Source organism: Vitis riparia, chromosome 5 (genome assembly GCF_004353265.1).
Source record: "Vitis riparia cultivar Riparia Gloire de Montpellier isolate 1030 chromosome 5, EGFV_Vit.rip_1.0, whole genome shotgun sequence".
Lineage (NCBI taxonomy): Eukaryota > Viridiplantae > Streptophyta > Magnoliopsida > Vitales > Vitaceae > Vitis > Vitis riparia.
This window is the reverse complement of record NC_048435.1, coordinates 22,089,376-22,111,996: the sequence shown is the minus strand read 5'-3', so window position 1 is coordinate 22,111,996 and position 22,621 is coordinate 22,089,376. Positions and strand designations below refer to the sequence as shown.

General features: G+C 32.1%; 2 protein-coding genes across 2 annotated transcripts; both read right to left on the bottom strand.

The window, feature by feature from the left end:
* Nucleotides 1-2,350: 2,350 nt before the first annotated feature.
* Nucleotides 2,351-3,467, bottom strand: LOC117913764. Its single transcript, XM_034828795.1, has 2 exons — nucleotides 2,697-3,467; nucleotides 2,351-2,633 (listed from the first exon to the last, which is right to left on the bottom strand). Exons 1-2 carry the CDS (start codon nucleotides 3,384-3,386, stop codon nucleotides 2,511-2,513), a joined length of 813 nt encoding a protein of 270 aa, XP_034684686.1. The 5' UTR covers nucleotides 3,387-3,467; the 3' UTR covers nucleotides 2,351-2,510.
* Nucleotides 3,468-15,781: 12,314 nt separating this feature from the next.
* On the bottom strand, nucleotides 15,782-18,728 carry LOC117915286. The gene is made up of 5 exons (XM_034830839.1): nucleotides 16,904-18,728; nucleotides 16,692-16,822; nucleotides 16,511-16,586; nucleotides 16,359-16,417; nucleotides 15,782-15,853 (listed from the first exon to the last, which is right to left on the bottom strand). The coding sequence occupies exons 1-5, from the start codon at nucleotides 17,820-17,822 to the stop codon at nucleotides 15,782-15,784; spliced, it is 1,257 nt and encodes a 418-aa protein (XP_034686730.1). The 5' UTR covers nucleotides 17,823-18,728.
* Nucleotides 18,729-22,621: the final 3,893 nt, after the last annotated feature.

Here is a 22,621-nt window from a genome sequence, read left to right as displayed (position 1 = left end):
AATAATGGAGGTTATGGAGTAAAAAAAGAGATCATAGAGGTAACGGGGCAAATGAGGGTAAAAAAATAAAATAAAAATATGTACTCAAGAATAAGTTAATTGTTTTTACTTATTATTTAAGATAGTTTTTAACTTTAAGTTATACCATTAAGTTATTTTATAAAATATACTTAATTTATTTAATAACTTAAATTAAATTATTAAGTTGATTGATCAAACATCTGGTATAATTTGAATGAAAGATATTATTATTCACTAATGGGTTCTTTGCATTTAATGGAAATAGAGATGAAGCCGAATGTAAAGATATGGGTACCGTCTTCGACAACAGTGCGGAAGAAGAAGATGAGCAGAGGTGCGGAGGTCAAGTAGCGAAGGTGGAGGCGGAGGAGTGGTCATGGCATGAGATGAAGCTGCGTGCGCATGGCACTAATACGCAGAAAATTATGTTTTCAAAATCACCTTCATCCAAATAACTCTGATTTTAAAGAATCATCTTCGGACTTTCTTTAGGCAATAGAATCCAGATTTCAATAATCTTTTGCTGCCATTTTTCCTTTTGGCGTGCATTTCCACTATTTCCTTTGACTTTCAACCATCTTCTTGATTCTCTCGATTTTCCACATGAACAAACTTCATGATTCCAAACATCCTCGTGTAAGGCGCCTTCTATTAGGTACTGGGTTACTGTATCCTTCACGATCCTCTACATCCTTATGTAAAGCACCTTCCAGGTACTGGGTTACTGCATCCTTCCTGATTCTTTTGTTCCAAACACGACCTACACCTGATGAATTTCAGCTATTCCTCGAGCTACTTGTTATAGTTGCAGTATCAAATATTTCATTACAATTCTGAGATGTCATCTTCTATTTCTTTATTAATTTTACAAGATGATTCTCTAGGTTGGTTCAGTCCATCAACTAAGAATATTGTCTTCTTCTCAATTTGCAATATGTATATAGGCAAAAAGGGTTGGATGAGCAATGAGAGGAGCGTAGCCCGAACTTGAGGAGATGACATCTGTGTGTGGTCTATATTTTTTTAGATAGATCTCCTTATATGGTGGAGTAGTTCATTATGCCTTCTGATTAGATTTTTGTATTTGTGAGGAGGATTCCTTGTTCTTCTCGTGAAATCTTCATAATTAATATATCTTTTGTTTATGATATAAAGAAAACTAAGAATATTATACTATTTTTGTGCATAAATATACGTAAAAAATAAAAAATAAAAGGGCCAAAAACAAAAAACTATCTTTCATAATTGAATTCACATTCAACTCCTTATCATCGAGCACCCAAAAACCTTATTAAATATTAAGCGGGTCAAAACGGGATTATCTTCAATAACCCTAATAATTGATCTCTATTTGTAATATTTTTTTATCTCCTCAAATGGAAATGAGGTATAAATGAAGCCGACAATCAACAAAATTGTAGTAACTCATTGCAATGACAATCAGAGTTCTAACAAAGATGCCATAAATTTATAGCTCAAACACTTTGTGAATTTTTTTACTTTTAACTTGCATTTCAAAGCAACTAAAAAGAGAAGGATATAAAGATTTAAAGCAGGAAAAGTGATCCAAGATCTTGAACAACTTGTTTTGAAAATAATTGATAATCAAATGTGTTTTTGTCATTTTTGCTTCTTAAAAATATGAAACTATTCAAGATCTTTTGATGTCGTTGTCCCCTATCCCCCATGCGCATGTTGTCCCACTCTCAATTTTATCCTTGATATTTCGCTTTTCTGCTAATATATCGATGATTTTGCAGATTTTTCGCCCAACTGATTATCGATGGCCGATTTCATTTTGGCCATCACCGATAACCGATTTTTCACTGATATTTTGATGAAAAATTCCAATTTTTCAAACATTGTGTATATATCTAATTTTATATTTATTCCATAAACAAGAATATGTGCTTGAATAGTAGTATTAAACTTGCAATTGTTTAATACTATGGGTCTATTTGGCTATATTTTCTAAAAACAATATTTTAATAAAATAGTTTCCAATTGTTTCCCAAGCAAAATTCTTTGTCAAGGAATTATCCACTTATGTATAATATAAAAGTTCTTAAAGTATTTGTTATATTTTTCAATTACTTCTTAAAATATTATATTCAAAATACCTAAAAATTTAAAAATTTAAAAAAAAAAAAAAAAAAAGGTTGTTTAAAAAAATATCCAAAGTTTCAATTAATGTTTGATTGTCTTGTATTTTAATTTAGAAAATTGTTTTTTTTCTTTTTGGCCTTCAAAGATATATAGAAAATTGTTTTAAAACTAATTTTCTATTAGACACTAAAATCTAGAGTTTTGGAGAGATGGGGAAAAACAATTTGGAAAGTAATAATCTCTGATGAAAAATAAAAGCTGGTTGAATACTAGCCACCATCCATATTTACTAATTTATCTAGTTATGCTATTGATAATGCTTAGCAAGCACTAGTATAGTGATGAAACTAGTCCTCCCATAGGGTGCACATTTTCTTGCCCCATTATATATCAAGGGGCAAACTTGCCCCAGCGGTTGGCTCGTTGCCAGCCGATACGCGATATTTCGGCGATTCGCGACATTTTCTTCCTTGTTTACACCTCACATCTCTCATCACTCCACCAACCTTCTTGAAATTGAGGAATAGCAAAAAACCCTTAATAAGAGCAGGTATGAGGGTCCGAGGCTCCTTAATGGCTTTCTGCAACAACTCAATGAACCCTCCAACCAAATCAAGAAGCCAATTCACTGTCAGGCGTGCAGCCTTCATTCCAAGGCTGTTCCCAACCCCCAACCATTGATCCACCAACTTCCTCATCTTCTGAAGCAGCCTGTTCATCTCATCCAGAAGACCACCCTCCTCAGGAACCTCCCCGACCTTCCTTGGCTTCCCAGACAAGTTGTCTAGCTGGGTGTTGATCCCTGAAAGCACTTCTGTGACAAAAGACCTGATCCCCAGAAGAGCTTCAGTGATGGACTCAGTGATGAAGAGCTTCGAGACTGACTTCACTTTGTCTTTCACCCAAGTCCAAGCTTCATGCATCTTGTTCCAAACACGCACAAAAAAGCTGTCTTTTGCTGGGACAGAAGCGTCCTGATCAACCACCACTTCCACTTTCTCTCCCTCCTCAGGAGCCACCTGAACCATCGGTTTCTTTTCAGAGGAGTTGTCTATCTGGGTGTTGCTCCCTGAAAGCACTTCCTCAGGTTTTTCAGAAGAAAAGGTGAAAAACGACCTCAACCCTCGAAAAGCTCCACTGAAGAAACGGCAGACTGACTTCCCTTTTTCTTTCACCCAAGTGCAAGCCCCGTCTACCTTGTCCAAAACAGTCACTAAAATGCTCTCTTTTGCTGGGATTCCCTCTCCCTCTCTCTCCATTGCTGATCACACACACACTACCCTTCTAACCTTCACTTTGTTTTTCCTCTCAGATTTGAGGATGGCCACTGCTGAAGTTGAATGAGTCCTGTGGGGGATTAAATAAAGACGCATTGAAGAAATCTGGAATCTTCCTTTCTGGAGCAGGGAGGGATTGGGTGGTGTGGCACACACTTGATCTACAAAGATAATCTTGATACAAAGGTAATCTACAAAGCCCAAACTTTTCCAGTACGATTTGAGTGCTTTACTTAGACTAGGGTGTTTAGTTCCCAACTTACACCTAGCTTTTTCCAGCACTGAGTGACTGCTTTACTTAGACGTGGGTGTTTGGGCATTTGTATGGCAGGAAGTATTGCCACATGATTGGATGCAGCAGAAGGACTCTTTAATCATAACCATTGGCATATTCACAAAACAGCAAGCTCGGTTACCTTTCCGCATATCTGATGTTTTTTTTTTTTTTAAATAACTTGAAAGAAAATGTTGTGGCACCAATTGGGCTTCTATTGAGCTTGTTATTCATTCATGAGTATACTGAAAATATAGATTATTGAATAAAGATAACTTAAGTATAAGGTAATAAGATTACGTGAAAGATTAAAAATATCAAACCCAAAATATATACGAAGCAAAGGAATTGTTTGTTTAAGTGGCATTTTTTTATTGGTGTCAAAAAGGTACCCATCGATACTTTAGTTGAACTTTTAATTTAATAAGTTTGAATTAAGGGTGACAAAATTTAATACGATTCATTAACATGATTCAAATCTAACACTTTTTTCATGGATTATAATTGTGTATAATCATGACTGGGTCAAATTCGTATCAAACATATAACTTGTTTAACAGATAGGTTAATTTTAGGCCAATATGAATAATGCAAATTTAACTTGAATTGATATATTTAATAATCATGTTGATTAATCTAATATAATTATAATATGTTTAACTTATATATGATTCATTTTAAATTTGTTTTAAATAAATAAGTCAATCGAATTATAAGTATGACGGATTGAAATATTAATCATATAGACTTATACAAGACTTAATTCAACCACATTATTAAACATGACAACCTTATTGTTAAATTGGTCACATGGTTTGTTATATGTTTAATAATTAAGTTGTATTTGAGTTTATATTTTTAACTCAAATATTATTCGTACCTTGCTTGAGTTGACCTACTTTGTAGAATTAATGCTTAAACTTTGACATGACACAAACATGACCCGTTAGCACAAATTGTCACCCTTAGTTTGAGCCAATGTTTGAAAACCAAATCGATTATTGAATTGAAAAAGTTGTTAATAACTTGATGAGTTTGAATTAATGTTTTATAAACTATGATGACAATTGAATTGAAAAAGTTACAAAGTCACAATTCAATGGATGGATCGATGGAGCTGTGAGCAAACCGTGATGATAATATAACCTCGTGAATATATCATTTATATATTATTAAGATTAAAAATAATTATAGAAAGTTTAATATATATAATTAAAAAACTAAAAATATCTTTAATATTACTATATTAAATTATAACAAAGATGAAATGTAAATGTATTAATATCTTTTATTTTATTAAATAATAAAATTATATATTTAATTATAGAGAAGATATATCATATATTAAGAATGAAACAAAAGTTCATTATTTATTTAATTCATATTTTTCTAGCTTTATATTTTATCATTTTATTATTTTAATATTTTTTGTCATAAAAGCATGCAAAGGCTAAACTTCATTATAAATATATATGGTAAAACCCCTATAAAATATTAATACTCTTGGGACCGAGAGAAATTATTTTCTTAGAATGGTTATTGATTTATTAATAAATGAATAATTAATTAATTTATTGATAAATGAATTATTTATTAATTTATAAAGAGTATTATGTTTTTACTATACGGTACCTATACATGTATGATTTATAAATTTAAAAATAATGGATGTGAAAAAAAGTTAGTACGTAGAAACTTAAGAGTCTACAAGAAATAAAAAGATAGTTATTAATTGTAAAGCTAGAAAGACTTTAAAAAATAATAAATAAATAAATAAATAAAAATAAATAGATGTGGTATTAAAACTTAATGTCCTAAAAGATAAAGAAGTTTCAAGTATGTAATAATTCTTAAAAATAGTGAAGTAAGAAAAATAAAAATTATAAAAAGTTACTCAATATTAGAGATATTTTGATGGTTTGATTGGCCCAACTAGGTATAGTCTAATGTGACTTCAATAACTTTAGTTTGACACTGGCATGACCTACTTCAAAAGTATGGTTGTTTGGTTGAGGGGCAATTATAGAAAAAGAATGAAAAAGATTCAAAATTAATTTTTACCTTAATAATAGATTAATTATATTTAATTATAATTAATCTCTAAACTATTTGTAAATATAGTCATGAACTAATCCTAATTTGCTTGAAATCAGACTTGATTAACATGACTTGGATATATGGAGAACAACCATTCCATATTAAGATGCATGATGTTCAAGGTATATGTATATGTCTAATTTTATATCTATTCCATAAACAAGAATATTTGCTCAAATAATAGTATTAAACTCACAATTGTTTAATACTAAGGGTCCATTTGGTTATATTTTCGAAAAATAATATTTAATAAAATAGTTCTCAAACAAGGAATTATCTGCTTATGGATAATGTAAAAGTTTTTGAAGTATTTTCTATATTTTCAATTATTTCTTAGAATATTCTATGCAAAATACCTAAGAACTTTAAAAAAAAAATTCTGAGTTTCAATCAAAGTTTGATTGTTGTGTATTTTAATTTAGAAAATTGTTTTTTGTCTTTAAAGATATATGGAAAACTATTTTAAAAAATAATTTTCTATTAGACACTAAAGTCCAAAGTTTTTGAGAGACAAGAAAAACAATTTGGAAAGTAATAATCTCATCGGATCAAATTGTCGTGAATTTAGCTAGTTACACTATTGATAATGCATAGTGAGCACAAGTATGTAGTGAGTGTGATCAAGCTAATCCCCCCATTGGGTTCATCTTATGGTACAATGTGGGGTTCATCTTTAACAGCACAAAAATCCAATATGTTTCGGAGGTCCATGAGGTAAATTGTGATTGATCATACATAATTTGATTAGATTTTGTGTAACGATTCTAGACTTTGTATGCATAGAATAAATAGAGATTAAAGTCACACTTTATTCGAAATTTTTGTTGTTGTGTTATTATCATCATGTCATTATTCATGACTTCAAAATAGGCCCGTTAGTTTATTAGGGTTTAGGTTTTCGATTTTGGCACTTTTAATTAAGATCATTGAAGATTGATCAAGGGTTAAAAGGGTTAAAAAGAAAATGAAAACATCAAAGGGGTGGAATTTAGAATTCAAAGAGCCTTATATTGGTTTTGGAATCGAGCTCAATATTAGTGCCCTTCAACAATGAACCGAGGTCTTAAGTTCGAGCTTGTTCAATATTTAACCCCATAGCTTCAAATCATTTAGGATAAAAAATAAAAAATGCAACTAATTTTAGATTAGTTTTGTATTTTTAAGAAGCAAAAAAAATATGAAAACACCTCCGGTTATCAATCATTTTCAAAACAGGTTTTTGAAAATTATTACAGAAATGTGATTTTTTTTAACATATTTTAATTATTTTCAATTGATTTCACTTATTGTTTTAGAAAATATTTTAAAAAATAATGGTACCAATAAGCAAAATGATTGAAAGTAAAGCTTTAAGTTAAGTTTTTCACTTTTTTCCCCCCCAACCTTTTCTTTTCATTACCATGTGAGATCCCCATTCCTCAACCCAAATTGATCATCAATTTGATCTCAACTCAACAAGCCACTTGAGACACAAATGGCAATAAGAACACAACTCAGTCCATCCAGATCAATATGAAAAGACATCAGAGATGTATTACAATTTATTATAATATAGTAGTATTTTTTACTGTCATCAACACACATGACACAACACAGAAAGGGACAACTTCACACATCCTAACAAAAGCTCAGCTTCACATAAACCTACACAAACCTCACCCTAAACTAGAAGAGGATAGTTGATGGTACAATCAAATTTATTAGAGTAAAAATGGCCATGGCAGCTTTCCCTTTACCCCTCACAGCTCTCCTCACTCCACCAGCCTTCTTGTAACTGCTTCGGTGTATCAAATAGCCATCAAGAAGAACAGGTATGAGGGTCAAAGGCTGCTTGTAGGCATACTCCAACAACTCAATGAACCCTTCAACCAAATCAAGAAACCAATTCGATTTCAGGTGTGCAGCCTTCATTTCAGGGCTGTTCTCAACCCCCAACCATTGTTCCACCGACGCCCTCATCTTCTGAACCAGCATCTTCATCTCACCCAGAAGACAACTCTCCTCAGGAACCATCCCAACCACCATTTTCTTCCCAGACAAGTTGTCCAGCTGGGTGTTGATCCCTGAAAGCACTTCCCGGAGTTTTTCACAGCAAGATGTGACAAAGGATCTGAGCCCCAGAAGAGCTTCAGTGATGGACTCAGAGAAGAGCTTGAAGAGTGAATTCAGTTTGGCTTTCACCCAATTGTAAGCTTCATCTATCTTGTTCGAAACACTCACAAAAATGCTCTCTTTTGCTGGGCCTCCCTCTCCCTCTCCCTCTCCCCCTCCCCCTCCCGCCATTGCTAATCAGACACACACACTACACTTCTACCCTTCACTCTGTTTTTCCTCTCAGATCTGAGCTTGGTGAAGTTGAATGTGAGTGAGAGGGATTAAGTAAAGAGGCACTTAAGCAATCTAGAATCTTCTTTTGAGAGCAAGGAGGGAAGTGGGTGGGGTGGCACACACTTGATCTACAAGGGTAATCTTGATATTTAGGATGGGAGATGATATTTCTTGGGTGGCTCCGAATTCCTTTTCCAGTACAGAATAAAGAGCTTGACTGGACTTGACTTGGTGTTTGGTTTCACTGGCTTGACTAGGTTCATTCTGGGGAGTTCTAGAACCTACTATCCGGAGAGCTTGATCATGTGTTGACAGAGGATTGGATGAAGCAGAAAAACTCACAGGTCTCTAAGCCAATGGCATACTGAGTAGGCAGCATCTGTATATGATGAACGCTCACTCACATGGACCACTTCACAGCAAAAGTAAGGTTGCTTGGTTGCCAAGCCACCAGAGAACAAAACAAAAGCAAAAGAAAAATGAAGATGCTGTCAGATTTATGCCCTGGGAGAAAATTCATTTTTAATCTAGTTATAAATCATTTTAATTCACTTCAATTAATCGTAAACCAATCCTAATTAGCTACAAATTAAACTAAAAGTCCGTTTCATAATGATTTTAAAAACCATTTTTAAAAATAAATTAAAATAAGAAATCGGTTTAAAAATTATTTTAGAAAATAATTTTAAAAAACAGTTTCTTAAAACATTTTTTCAAAAATCGTTCTCTAATGTTTTATAAAATTAAAGTTTGTTTGAAAATTTAAAATGATTTTAACCTTATTTTTTTTCTATTTTTAGATATATTTTAAAAATATTTTTTCTATGTAATATTTTATTTTTATTCATTCTTCATATTTATATAATTATTTTAAAAAAACAATTCTAAGAAAACAAGTAAATACAATTAAAAACAATTAAAAGATTTTCTTTAAAAATATCATGTTTTTTGTTTTTCTCAATAGGAAACCGTTTTCTATTTTTTACAAATAAAAAACTGTTTTCTATTTTATGGTTATCAACCATATTTTTCTATTTATTTTATTCTAAAGAATGAAAAACTGTTTTAAAAAACAATTATCAAATAAGATAAATCATTTGACAAAGTTTATAATTTTAAAAAATTACTTATAATACTTTCAAAAAATACACTTGATACCGGATTTTCCCAAAAACACAGCAATGTAAGCAATAATTAAATTTGAGAAGTTGAAAAGGCTTTATACATCATAATTAGGTTTTGTATGGGTGTGAATGTGTGATAATCCTAGAGCTAGTATATGGTTACTGAAATGTGAATGTATTTAAATACTTAAATTTTATTTCAAAGTTAAATCTCTACTATTCAATAAAATTGACAATATTAATGGGTTAATAAATTTTATTTTTATCATGGCTTCCTCAATCAAAATTAAATATGCTTAATTTTTTTAATTATTTTAATTTTAATAAAATATAAATCATATATTTATATATTATGAGATCACAATTAGACCATCAATTCTAGAAATCAACTTTTACCAATAACTTTTTTGACTTAATGAGTAATATGATTCATATATATATAATTATTAAAAATAGTTCTTTACTTTTAAAAAAATAAAAAATAAAAATGGATAGTATTCTTTTTTTAAAAAAAAAAAAGTGAAATATGGAACAATTTTTAAAAAACAAATAAAAGTTATTTTTACCAATTTTTATAATCAAAAGAAAAACATTGAGAAAATTTAAAAATATATATAAAAAGTGAATAAAATTAAATATTATATCTTCCCTTTTCTATCTTCAAATATAATATTTCTTTGAATTCCATGTTGTTTTTCTTAATTTCCTTTAATTTCTTTACAATTTTCATTAAACAAATAAATTTCAAATCAAGCTATACTTAATATATAAAATTTATTAATTTTTAAAAATAATTTGAGACTCAAAAATCTATTTAATTAGTACTAAAAAGTCATACACCTCAATGATATTAAAAAATCATATCCCAAAATTTATTTTTAATGATTTGGCTAGTTTCTTTTTTTTTTTTTTTTTTTGCATGAAATCACATTTTTACAAATTTTTCACTAGATAAATAAACTTCAAATCAAGTGAAGACTTAATGTATTAGATTCATTAATGAGTTTAATAATTTCTAAAAATAATTTAAAGCTTAAATAGTGATCCATTTAATACCGTAAATTTATTAACAAAATTTGGCCTTGAATGACTTATATATATATATATATATATTGTTAGACAAATAAACTTTAAATTCAGTAAAACTTAAGATGGTGTTTGTTTTTTTACTTAATTCTAAATAGAACCTTAATACTTAATAATATTAAATATTAGGTTGTTTGTTTTTGTAGTATTTTATTTCTATTAAGTATTAAAAGTAAAAAAAAACTAATATATTATTTTTTCTATTTAGAAAAAGTTACATATTTTAGTTTTTTCTATTTAGTAAAAAGTTTATAATAAGTTATGATAAAGTAGAAAAACAAACAACCTAAATTCTAAAACTAAATTGTTTGAAGAAAAAAGTCCAAAAAAAACAAATACCACCTTAATACATTTGATTCATTAATAAGCTTAATGATTTTTAAAATTAATTTGAATATCAAATTGTAATCCAATTAATATAAAAAAAAAATGGATAAAAATTGATCCATAATGTCTATTATTTCTTTTCTATATATAATTATATTTTTATAAATTATTTAAATTTGACTCATTTACATCTTAAAAAAATTACATTTTATTTGATTTTAAATAAAATATTATTATTCATTTTTAATAAAAAAAAAATTAATTATGCTTTTCAAATATGTTAATATCCTTACTTTTATAACATGTAAAAAATAGTGTATTTTTTATAAAAATATAATTTATGACTTTATTATAATTTTGCAATTCATATTTTACTTAAAAAACTATTTATTTATAATTACCAAAATTATTTTCACTTTTAATAAAATTTGAATTAAATTTAATTAATATTATATGAATTGAATTTATAGCATTTTTACAAAATCAAAATAAAAAATATTTTTAAAAACAGCTTGCCCAAACAAGTTTTTTTTAAACTAATTTTATAAAGAACTTGCCAAACACCCTAATTTAAAAAAAAAAATACTAAAAAAAAACTGTTTATTTATTTTTTGTTCTTTTTAACTTAAAAATATTTTTTTTTAAAATAAGTATAAGAAAATATAGCTAAAGGGGTCTTATAGTTTTAAAACTTTTTATTCTTCAATTAAAAAGATGATGAAGTTGTAAAGGATAGTTAAGAAAGTTGAAAAAGATTCAAGCATATATAATTTTTTTCTTTACTTGTAATATTCTTATTTCCTTTTTATTAAAATTACTTTTCAACATACTTAAAAATACATTTTTTTTTTTTTGTTAAATATGTATATCCACAATTACATAGTAGTTGTTTTTTAAAAATATTTTTTAGTAAGGCAACAAAGTAAAAAAATAAATAAATAAATAAATAAAGGAATAATTTTAAAATTATACAGTTAAATCTAGAAAAATAGAACATATAAATAGCCAAAATTATATTGTTTTAATGTAAAATGCCTAAAGTTAGGATAGACAACAAAATATATATATATATATATATATATATATATATATATATATATATATATATATATATATATATATATATATATATAAAAGAGTGAAGTAAAGAAGTTTTTTAAGAAGCTAAAAATGAAGTATGATTTTAGGGTTTCATATTAAAAAATTTATAAATAATATTGAAAATCAATTAATTGATCAACAATTTATTTGCTTATTTGATATTTTATTTTTATAAAATAAAAAACTTTATTATTATCAAATAATTTGCTTTTCAACTCTAAATTTATTTTTTTTTTAATTTATTATAAATTTTTTATTAAATAGAAAAAATAATATGTTGATTATATATATATATTAACACGTAATAAAAATAAAATATTACAAAAATAAACCGTATACTACTTAACACTATTAAATATTATTTAATTTTAAGTTTTATTTAGAATTAAGTAATAAAAACAAAAAACAAACACCGTGGCAGATCCCATCCTAGGTCCTGTTTGTGTTGAAATTTCACCAAAATTTGCCAAACAAATGGCTAAATCTTACCTTTCTTTTCCCCTATGAGTTCCAAATTTATCTTCAATTTGATCTCAAGTTATTTTAAATGGCAATAGGAACACAACAAGACAGTAGAATGATATCACATTTTTACAGTGCAAAATCCCATCTGAGGGAAGACGTAGCTGCAAAAATACCCATCAACAAGACAGCTTCACACATACTAACAAAAGCTGAACTTCGCACAAACCCAGAAAACCTCTAATTTTGAGCCAAATCTCCTCTTTTCTTTTTTGAATAACATCTATTGTAGCCACTCCTTAAGGCAAACAAGAGGGCTATTTTGAATGTAAGTTAAAAGAGGGTGCTTGATATTTGTTTTGCCATGAGGAATACTTTGGCCCCAAACTCCAAAACCTAACCACACTCTGACCTCAAAGGAGATAAAACGAGAGTTGCAAGAGTACCAAAGGCCATGGAAGCTCTACCTTCATGCCCTGAAACTATCTCAACTCCACCTGCTCTGTTGCTACCGTGGTACATCCTATATCCTTTAAGAAGAAACATTATGAGGACCGCAGGCTGCTTAAGATACTCACACAACTCAATGAACCCCTGAACCAAATCAAGAGACCATCTCAATTTGAAGCCTACATGCTTCATTTCAGGGCTGCTGTCAGGCCCGAACCATTGCTCCACCAGCTTCCTCGCCTTCTGAACCAGCATCTTCATCTCATGCGGAAGGGAACCCTCTTCAGGAACCCCCCGAACCTCCACCAATTTCTTTTCAGACAAGTTGTCTATCTGGGTGTTGATCCCTGGAAGCACTTCCCTGAGTTTTTCAGGGCAAGAGGTGACAAACGACCTGAGCCGCAGAACAGTATCAGTAATCAACTCAGAGAAGAGCTTCAAGGCGGACTTCACTTTGGCTTTCGCCCAAGTGGAAGCCTCATCCATCTTTTTCCATACACGCACCAAAATGCTCTCTTTTGCTGGTACAGGAGCCACCGGAACCACCACTTTCTCTCCCTTCACAAGAGCCATCGAAACCACCACTCTGCCTCCCTCCTCAGGAGCCACCAGAACCACCATCTTCTCTCCCTCCTCAGCAGCCACCAGAACCACCACTTTCTCTCCCTCCTGAGGAGCCACCAGAACCCTCACTTTCCCTCCCTCCTCAGGAGCCACCTGAATCATCACTTTCTTTCCCTCCTTAGGAGCCACCTGAATCATCAATTTCTCTCCCTCAGGAGCCACCGGAACCACCATTTTCTCTCCCTCCTCAAGAGCCATCGGAACCACCACTCTCTCTCCCACCTCAGGAGCTGCCAGAACCACCACCTTCTCTCCCCCAGCAGCCAGCAGAACCACCCCTTTCTCTCCCTCGTTAGGAGCCACCTGAATCATCACTTTCTCTCCCTCAGGAGCCACCAGAACCACCATTTTCTCTCCCTCCTCAAGAGCCATTGGAACCACCACTCTCTCTCCCACCTCAGGAGCTGCCAGAACCACCCCTTTCTCTCCCTCCTTAGGGGCCACCTGAACCATCACTCTCTCTCCCTCCTTACGAGTCACCTGAATCATCACTTTCTCTCCCTCAGGAGTCACCAGAACCACCATTTTCTCTCCTTCCTGAGCCATCAGAACCACCACTCTCTCTCCCACCTCAGGAGCCGCCAGAACCACCCCTTTCTCTCCCTCCTTAGGGGCCACCTGAACCATCACTCTCTCTCCCTCAGGAGCCACCGGATCCACCACTTTCTCCCCCTGCTCATGAGCCACCTGAACTTCCTCAGTAGCCACCTGACCCACCACTTTCTCTCCCTCCTCTGGAGCCACCGGAACCACCACTTTCTCCTCCTGCTCAGGAGCCACCTGAACTTCCTCAGTAGCCACCTGACCCACCACTTTCTCTCCCTCCTCTGGAGCCACCGGAACAATCACTTTCTCTCCCTCCTCAACAGCCACCTGAACCACCACTTTCTTTTCTGAGGAGTTGTCTACGTGGGTGTTGACCCCTGAATGCACTTCCCCAGGTTTTTCACTGCGAGAGGTTACAAACGACTTGAGCCCCCAAACCGCTCCAGTGATGGACTCAGAGAAAGATTTGATGAGTGAATTCACTTTGGCTTTCTTATTCGAAATACTCGCTAAAATGCCCCCTTTTGCAGGGACTCCCTCTTTCTCCATTGCCAATCACAGTATCACACACTACACTTCCAGCCTACACTTTCTTTTTTCCTCTCAGATCTGAGGTTGCTGAAGTTGAATGTGAGCGTGGGGGACTAAGTAGAGGAGCATTCAAGCAAACTAGAATCCTCTTTTGAGAGCAGAGAGGGAATGGGTGGGGTGGCTCGCACTTGATCTACAAGGGTAATCTTGATATTTAGGATGAAGAGGATGTTTCATGGCGGGTTCCCCATCTCTTTTCCAGTACAGAATCAATGCTTGACTTGACTTGGGTGACTTTTCCACTTGCTTGCCTAGGTTCCTTTGGGGATTTTCAAGAACCGACTATTTCAGTATTATTTGCGGGAGGGCCTAGGTGAGGTTGATGATGTGGTCACAGATGGTTGGATGCAGCAGAAAAAGTCACAGGACTCTAAGCTTGGAACCAATGGCATACTGAGAAGGCCTCAAGCTAGGTTAACTTCGGCACATCTCATCATCAATTCTTACTGGTATTCAAGGATGAAAATATCGGTAATCACGGATATATCGGTAACTTGATTTTACGGATATATCGGATATATCGGAGAAATATCGGCGGATATTTTGGAAAAAAATTTCGGTATGCCAAAATGTGATCAAAACTCATGGAAATGTAAGAAAAACCTCATAGTAATGTAATTAGAAATATAATAGACAATTTAAAGTTGTTTTGTTGAAAATTTTGATATATGTATGATATAATTTGCAATATTAAATGTAATTATATCATGTCGGTGGATAAGAAATGTGAATTTTGTAATTGTACACTCATTATGAAGCTTCATGAAAGACTTGATTTCATTAAATATCAATACTTTGTACATATTACATTGCAATGACCCTTTAGTACCAAAATGAGGATCGATGTGGTTCAATGGAATTGGTAGATGAAGGAACCCCGTCTTGCTGTTGGAGACAATATTGGTACCAACTCATTGAGCCTCGATAATATTGGTTAAAAATTCTAACATGCCATGCATATATCTCTTGAGTCCTACCCACTGCCTCTACATGGATAGGATACTCAAGATTGACCCATGTGTTCATGTCAAATCCTCCTTGCATTTGATATGGAACTTGGTAAGACATTTGTGCAGCAGAGGGGTAGGTTGGCATACCATACTCTTCATCAGTTGAACTTGAAGGTTGACCATAACCCATCACATAAGGAGGGTAAACGTTAGCCTCATTTGAGGAGTCACTAAATTGAGTTCCTATACTCATAGATTCAAAACTCCCTGAAAGTAACTCCTCGTTATATGAAGTCATCGTCCGTTCTCTTCCTTTGTATGGCTTCCCAATAGCTCCTATACCTGGACCAGCTCTTCTAGAGCCATGGTCTTCATCTTGTGTGCAATGCGTGAAATCATTTTCACAAGTGAATTGACTCATTGGATATTGACTTTGTTGGCGTTCCCCAATATCTCCTCCTGCTTGATCACTTCCATCATCAGTTCCACCTCTTGAACCATCATAACCAGAAGCAGAAGTACCAGCAGCACTAGGTCTACTACTTTGGCCAATACTTGTGGAGTCAACCTCTTGGTGGGAATTCAATGGCCCTTGAAATGAATCCTCAGTATCTTTGCTAAAACTTTCACTGTGAACTTCTTCGGACAACACACGTTCAACATCAACTCCAAATTCTCGAGCATGAGCAGCAATTCGTGGATCAGGATTACCAACTTCATCATCTAAGTGTATAGGCCTGACCCATTGGAATAACTGATTCTCTTCTTCTTCACCCACCTCGGCTGAAATGTCAAGAAGATCAAGGTAGTCTTTCTCAGCAACTCGATCATTTTCTGCCTCCATATCGCGTAACTTTAGCTTCATATTGTAGTAACAGAAAACTAATTGCTGTAGTCTGGAGTAAGCCAAACGATTGCGTTGCTTTGTGTGGATTAAAGCAAATGTGCTCCAATTTCTTTCACAAGCAGAAGATGACGCAGTTTGTGAGAGAACTTTAATGGCCAAATTTCTCAATGTAGGTGTTTGGTTCCCATACATGAACCACCATTCAGCTGCAAGGGAATTCATAATTATATAAATACTTATGTGATGAACTTACAATAATGATAATCAATTTTTTTTCTCTATTAAGAAATAGTACTTACCGGGCACCATGGTTGACCTTGATGCAATCGCCGCTCGATCACTGAATCCTCTCTTTGCATCTCGAAAAAGCACAAGCTATGTATTCATAATTTAAATTGTTAATAATATTTGTTAGTAAATGTTCAAATAAAATGATGAATGAAATAAGAGATTTTAGTAAAATAAGAGTTTCTTATTTACCTCATTTCCAAATTGACCAACCGATTCAGCATTTGGGTCTAATTTAGCAAATACTTCATGGACTGATTGAATTAAATATGGATCACTACCAACTCCACGCCTATATTGAAACCTTGGATTCAAGAAGTATGCTACAATAAAATTATGTAGATTTAGTATTGTGTAAGAGAAAATGAAATAAAATAAAGTAACAATTGATGAAAATTAAGTACCTGCTGCATGAAGTGGATGTTTTAGTGTTTTCTCCCAACGATCTTTAAGTATTTTGAAGATCCAATCGCCAACTTGTTGACGATTGAGATTTTCTTTCATCACTTGCATAAGCTCGTACACAAACGGCATTGTTGGAACAACTTCTGAATCAATGATTCGAAGCACCACATATAGTGGTTCAAAGTATGAAACAACATGTTTCATTCTATCCCAATACGGATGATCAAACATTAGTTTCTCTATATCTCGTCCAATGTTTGTCCGACTAAGCTTGTGTAGTGCCCATTCATCACTCATAAACAATTTCTTCAAATCAGCCCTTTTTTTAAGAAGACTTTCAAGAGCAATATAGTTTGTAGCAAACCTTGTAGCTCCTGGTCGAACAATGTCTCCACCACAGTACTTTCTCATTTCTGCAAGTAACCAACAATGATTGTAAATGAAGTTAGTTATCTTGCGAGCATTACGTATTACCTCGGCAGTACTAGGTCTTTTCCCAATGTCTTCAAACATTAAGTCGATGCAGTGTGCCGCACATGGGGTCCAATATAAGTTAAACTTTTTCATCAACAACTTCCCTGCTTTCACGAATGCTGACCCGTTATCTGTGACAATTTGGACCACATTATCTACCCCGACTTCTTTGATAACATTCTTCAATAGCTTGTATATGTATTTGTGGTCTTTAATACTGTTGGATGCATCAACTGACTTGAGGAACACTGTACTCCCTTTTGAATAAACCATGAAATTAATTATGCTTAATCTCGTGGGCCCTGTCCATCCATCTGACATTATGGTGCAACCATATGTCTTCCATTTTTCTCTTTGCTGGTTCACATAAGCTTCCATATCTTTGTACTCCATTTCCAAGTACTTATTCTTTATTTCATATGGAGATGGAGGTTCGATTCCCATTCCTACAAATCATATGTAAGAAATATTTAAAACATGACATAAAAGACCACACCTACTGAAGGTATAAAACAATATAAAATTTGAGAACTTAAAAATTACCTGCTTGTTGTGCACCAATAATCATATTCTTGAAGTGGTGAGAGTTTGCTTTATTGGGCGCGACACTATCATAAATGAAGAATTTGCTTACTAAGCGTCCCATCGTTTCTTTAATTGAACCACCCTTTAACATATCTTTAATATTTTTTTGCTTTGCCTTAGAAGACTTGTAGAGTGAGGGTGCAATAGGTGGTGATGGGTCTGAATGTCGCATACTTTGAGATTTCCGCATTATCGGTGCACCACTACGTCGTGACGACTCCCCTGTTTTACGCTTGCTTCCTACAAGATTTTCATGTTGTTGTCTCTCCCATTCTGTTGCCTTCGATGCACGAATCGCTTCTCGATAAGCATCCCGCTCATCCGGGTCCATATTTGCTGGATACATGTACACTTCTTCATCTTCATCATCATCATCATCCTCATCCATGTCATGTGTATGCCTAGCCCCCATAGTGCCACGTAATTGATCTCTGATCTCTTCAATATCCATAGCTTTCTTTTCTTTTGCTTTACTTTTTTCATGCAACATCTCTCGTATCTCTTTTTTCACTTCGGGTGGCACTGAAAGACACTTTTTGGTATTGTTATTCGGGTCTCTATGCGCTAAATGATACTTGAATCGACTAATGCCTCCACTCTTCATCACCAGCCCACAAAAATTACAAATTGTCCCATTTCGGTTTCCCTCTAATGGTGAACAATACTTCCAAGCTAAATCTCGGCCGAATGTGCCACTCCCACCACCTCCATCTCCACCTGTACCTCTACCTCCACCTCCACCTCTATCTCCACCTCCACTTCCACTAGCCATTGCAACTCTATTGAAAATATATTATTTCATTACAATTGAATAAAATTTTAAATTAAACAAGTAATTAAAAATAAACTTATTGCAAATATAGTAATCATGTCAATCAAACTTATTACAAATGTATTAATTAATTACGAATGAAAATATAAAAAAATTGAAAAAATTGGGAAGCTACTAATATTGTTAATTAAGTTAATAAATTAACTAAACTAAATTAATTCTATGAAAATATACTAATTGATTCAAGATTTAAAAAGTGTACTAATTAATTACGAATGAAAATATAAAAAAATTGCAAAAATTGGGAAGCTACTAATATTGTTAATTGAGTTAATAAATTAACTAAACTAAATTAATTCTATAAAAATATACTAATTCATTCAAGATTTAAAAAATGTACTAATTAATTACAAATGAAAATATAAAAAAAATTGAAAATTTTAGGAAAATATTGTTAATTAAGTTAATAAATTAACTAAACTAAATTAATTCTAAGAAAATTTGCTAATTCTTTCAAGATTTAAAAAATGTACTAATTAATTACGAATGAAAATATTAAAAAAATTGAAAAATTTGGCAAACTAATAATATTGTTCATTAAGTTAATAAATTAACTAAACTAAATTAATTCTATGAAAATATACTAATTGATTCAAGATTTAAAAAGTGTACTAATTAATTACGAATGAAAATATAAAAAAAAATTGAAAAAATTGGGAAGCTACTAATATTGTTAATTAAGTTAATAAATTAACTAAACTAAATTAATTCTATAAAAATATACTAATTCATTCAAGATTTAAAAAATGTACTAATTAATTACAAATGAAAATATAAAAAAAATTGAAAATTTTAGGAAAATATTGTTAATTAAGTTAATAAATTAACTAAACTAAATTAATTCTAAGAAAATTTGCTAATTCTTTCAAGATTTAAAAAATGTACTAATTAATTACGAATGAAAATATTAAAAAAAATTGAAAAATTTGGCAAACTAATAATATTGTTCATTAAGTTAATAAATTAACTAAATTAAATTAATTCTATGAAAATTTGTTAATTCTTTCAAGATTTAAAAAATGTACTAATATTAACGAATGAAAATATTAAAAAAAATTGAAAAAATTGGCAAACTACTAATATTGTTAATTAAGTTAATAAATTAACTAAACTAAATTAATTCTATAAAAATATACTAATTCATTCAAGATTTAAAAATGTACTAATTAATTACGAATGAAAATATAAAAAAATTGAAAATTTTGGGAAAATATTGTTAATTAAGTTAATAAATTAACTAAACTAAATTAATTCTAAGAAAATTTGCTAATTCTTTCAAGATTTAAAAAATGTCCTAATTAATTACGAATGAAAATATTAAAAAAAATTGAAAAATTTGGCAAACTACTAATATTGTTCATTAAGTTAATAAATTAACTAAACTAAATTAATTCTATGAAAATTTGCTAATTCTTTCAAGATTTAAAAAATGTACTAATTAATTACGAATAAAAATATTAAAAAAATTGAAAAATTTGGCAAACTACTAATATTGTTAATTAAGTTAATAAATTAACTAAACTAAATTAATTTTATGAAAATTTACTAATTCATTCAAGATTTAAAAAATGTACTAATTAATTCAATAATTACAAATGAAAAGAAAAAAACATTGATGTACTAATTCATGACAATTGAAAAGAAAATAAATAAAATTGAAGATTTAAATAATATACTAATTAATTGAACTTCAATACAAAATAATAAAAATTTAAAACAAACATACCTTAAAAACAAAATGAGTAATCTTGGGAGCAATGAGATATCAAATATGAAATGTGGATGAAATTGGTGAAAAATAAGCTATTTATAGAAAAAAATTGGGCCAAAAAAGCTATTAGAATCTTATTTTACCGTTGGAAAACAAAATTGGCCGTTGGATCGAAATCTGGGTGAAATCTAACCATTGGATCATCACATAGCCGTTGGGGTTCAATTCTAGCCGTTAGATCACATCCATCTTCAATTTAGACCATTAGATGTACATAAAATTGACCTTTGGAGCTCAGACCAAATCTGGACCATCAGATCAACGCGGAGAATTTGAGAGCCGTTGGATGAGCAGCAGGTGCAAGACACCCCTCACTAAATTACACGTGTTGCCATTTTTGTCTCCACCTTGCCAAAGTGGCTCCAAGCCTCCATCATCATCACCGTTGCTCACCGGACACATCGTTGCTGCTCGCCGGACCCATCACCACTGCTCGCCAAACCCATCGCCGCTGCTCGCTGAACCCATCGCCGCTGCTCGCCAGACCCATCGCCTTGCTCGCCGGACCCATCGCCTCAACTCTCTCTCTCTCTCTGCCATGAAATCAACCCATCTTCAAGCCCTAACACCACCGTCTTCCGCCATTAACGCCTCTGTTCAGCATCGACGTTTTGATGAATACAGGTACAAATTTTTTTTCACAAAATCAGAGAAAAATCGCCGAAATAAACCGAAACAAAACGATCTTTCTCAGAAAATTTTCAACTGGAGGTGATTTTTTGAAAAAATCGCCGAAATTTCTCTTTTTACAGAAATTTCGGAGAAATTTCTCCGATTTTTGGCGAATTTTTTGGATATTTCTGTCGTCGACATTTCGCCCTCCTCTTTCGTTTCGCCGCCGGCCGAAACACGAAATTTCGCCGAAATTTCGGCGAAAAAAACAGAAATTTTCATCCTTGCTGGTATTTTAACTTCAATGGGTGAAGTGTAAAGTTGTGAACACTCAAGTGGACTACTTTCACTGCAAAAGTTGGGTTTGCTTAGTTGCTAAGCAACCAGAGAATAGGACAAAACAAGGGGCCCAGAATACGCGAAAAGTAATTTTTATTCTATTTACATATTAATTCTAAAAAACTTTAATTAGTCATCAACTTATTATCCCAATTGACTCAAAATTAGACTTCTTCCTCATTTCCACATATGCACAAACCCTAATCTCTAATGATTCTCACTCATGTTCATTTTCTCCTCTGTGGTTTTCATTTTCATTTATTTTTGTTTTGGATTTTTCAAGGATCAGGTCATTAAAAAAGCAAAGGATCATCCTTTATTAAATTACAGCCTTTACCACATTAGGGACATGAGAAGAAGATAGCTAAGAAAAACACTTCATCATTATCACCATGGATATTGTTATACATGAAACTCAAGCTCAAACAGGCTAAATGGGATATATAAAAAGGGAAAATAATAATACAGCAATATTACTGGCCCTAGAAAGCACAAGAAATATCAACAGCCTCTACACTAATTTTCTTTTTTTCCTTTTTTATGTATTAATTATAAATAGCCTTTAAAATTAGGTCCGTTTTCTATCTATTGATATTTTTGGACAAACTAGTGGCAACAAATCGATACAGAACACCAAGGGGCTTAATCATACTGCCTTCATGGGAACTTCATAGGGTAATTTTTAATCTTCCAATTTACTTCAAGTACTCAATCTGGATCAAAACATGATGGCTAATATATATTCAATACCGAAAGAGGGTGAAGATACTGTCAATTTATGTGCTCAGAGAATTAATTTTTAATATACTTACAAATTAATTCTAATTAACTTCAATCAGTCAAACTAATCCCAATTGGCTTTAAATTAAACTTAATTCATTTTGATAAGTTAAAAGGCTTTCTTCTTCCTCATTTCCACATGGTGCACAAACCCTAATCTCCAATGATTCCCACTAATGTTCATTTTCTCCATGAGGGTTTTCATTTTTCACTCATCTTCTTCCTCACATTCACCACCACCTTCTCTGTCACACATGGCCACTGTGATGTCCATTCTTTTTGTATTTTGTTTTTGTTTCAGTTTTGGATTTTTCAAGAAGGATC

Excerpts from the sequence above, each read along its gene's own strand:
- LOC117915286 (XM_034830839.1), bottom strand. The coding sequence starts at position 17,822 with ATGGGAATCGAACCTCCATCTCCATATGAAATAAAGAATAAGTACTTG. Across the intron at positions 16,823-16,903 it reads ACATCCACTTCATGCAGCAG|CATACTTCTTGAATCCAAGG; the intron begins GTACTTAATTTT and ends ATTTTATTGTAG. Across the intron at positions 16,418-16,510 it reads AAGGTCAACCATGGTGCCCG|CTGAATGGTGGTTCATGTAT; the intron begins GTAAGTACTATT and ends ATTCCCTTGCAG.
- LOC117913764 (XM_034828795.1), bottom strand. The coding sequence starts at position 3,386 with ATGGAGAGAGAGGGAGAGGGAATCCCAGCAAAAGAGAGCATTTTAGTG. Across the intron at positions 2,634-2,696 it reads TGTTGCAGAAAGCCATTAAG|GTTGGTGGAGTGATGAGAGA; the intron begins GAGCCTCGGACC and ends AATTTCAAGAAG.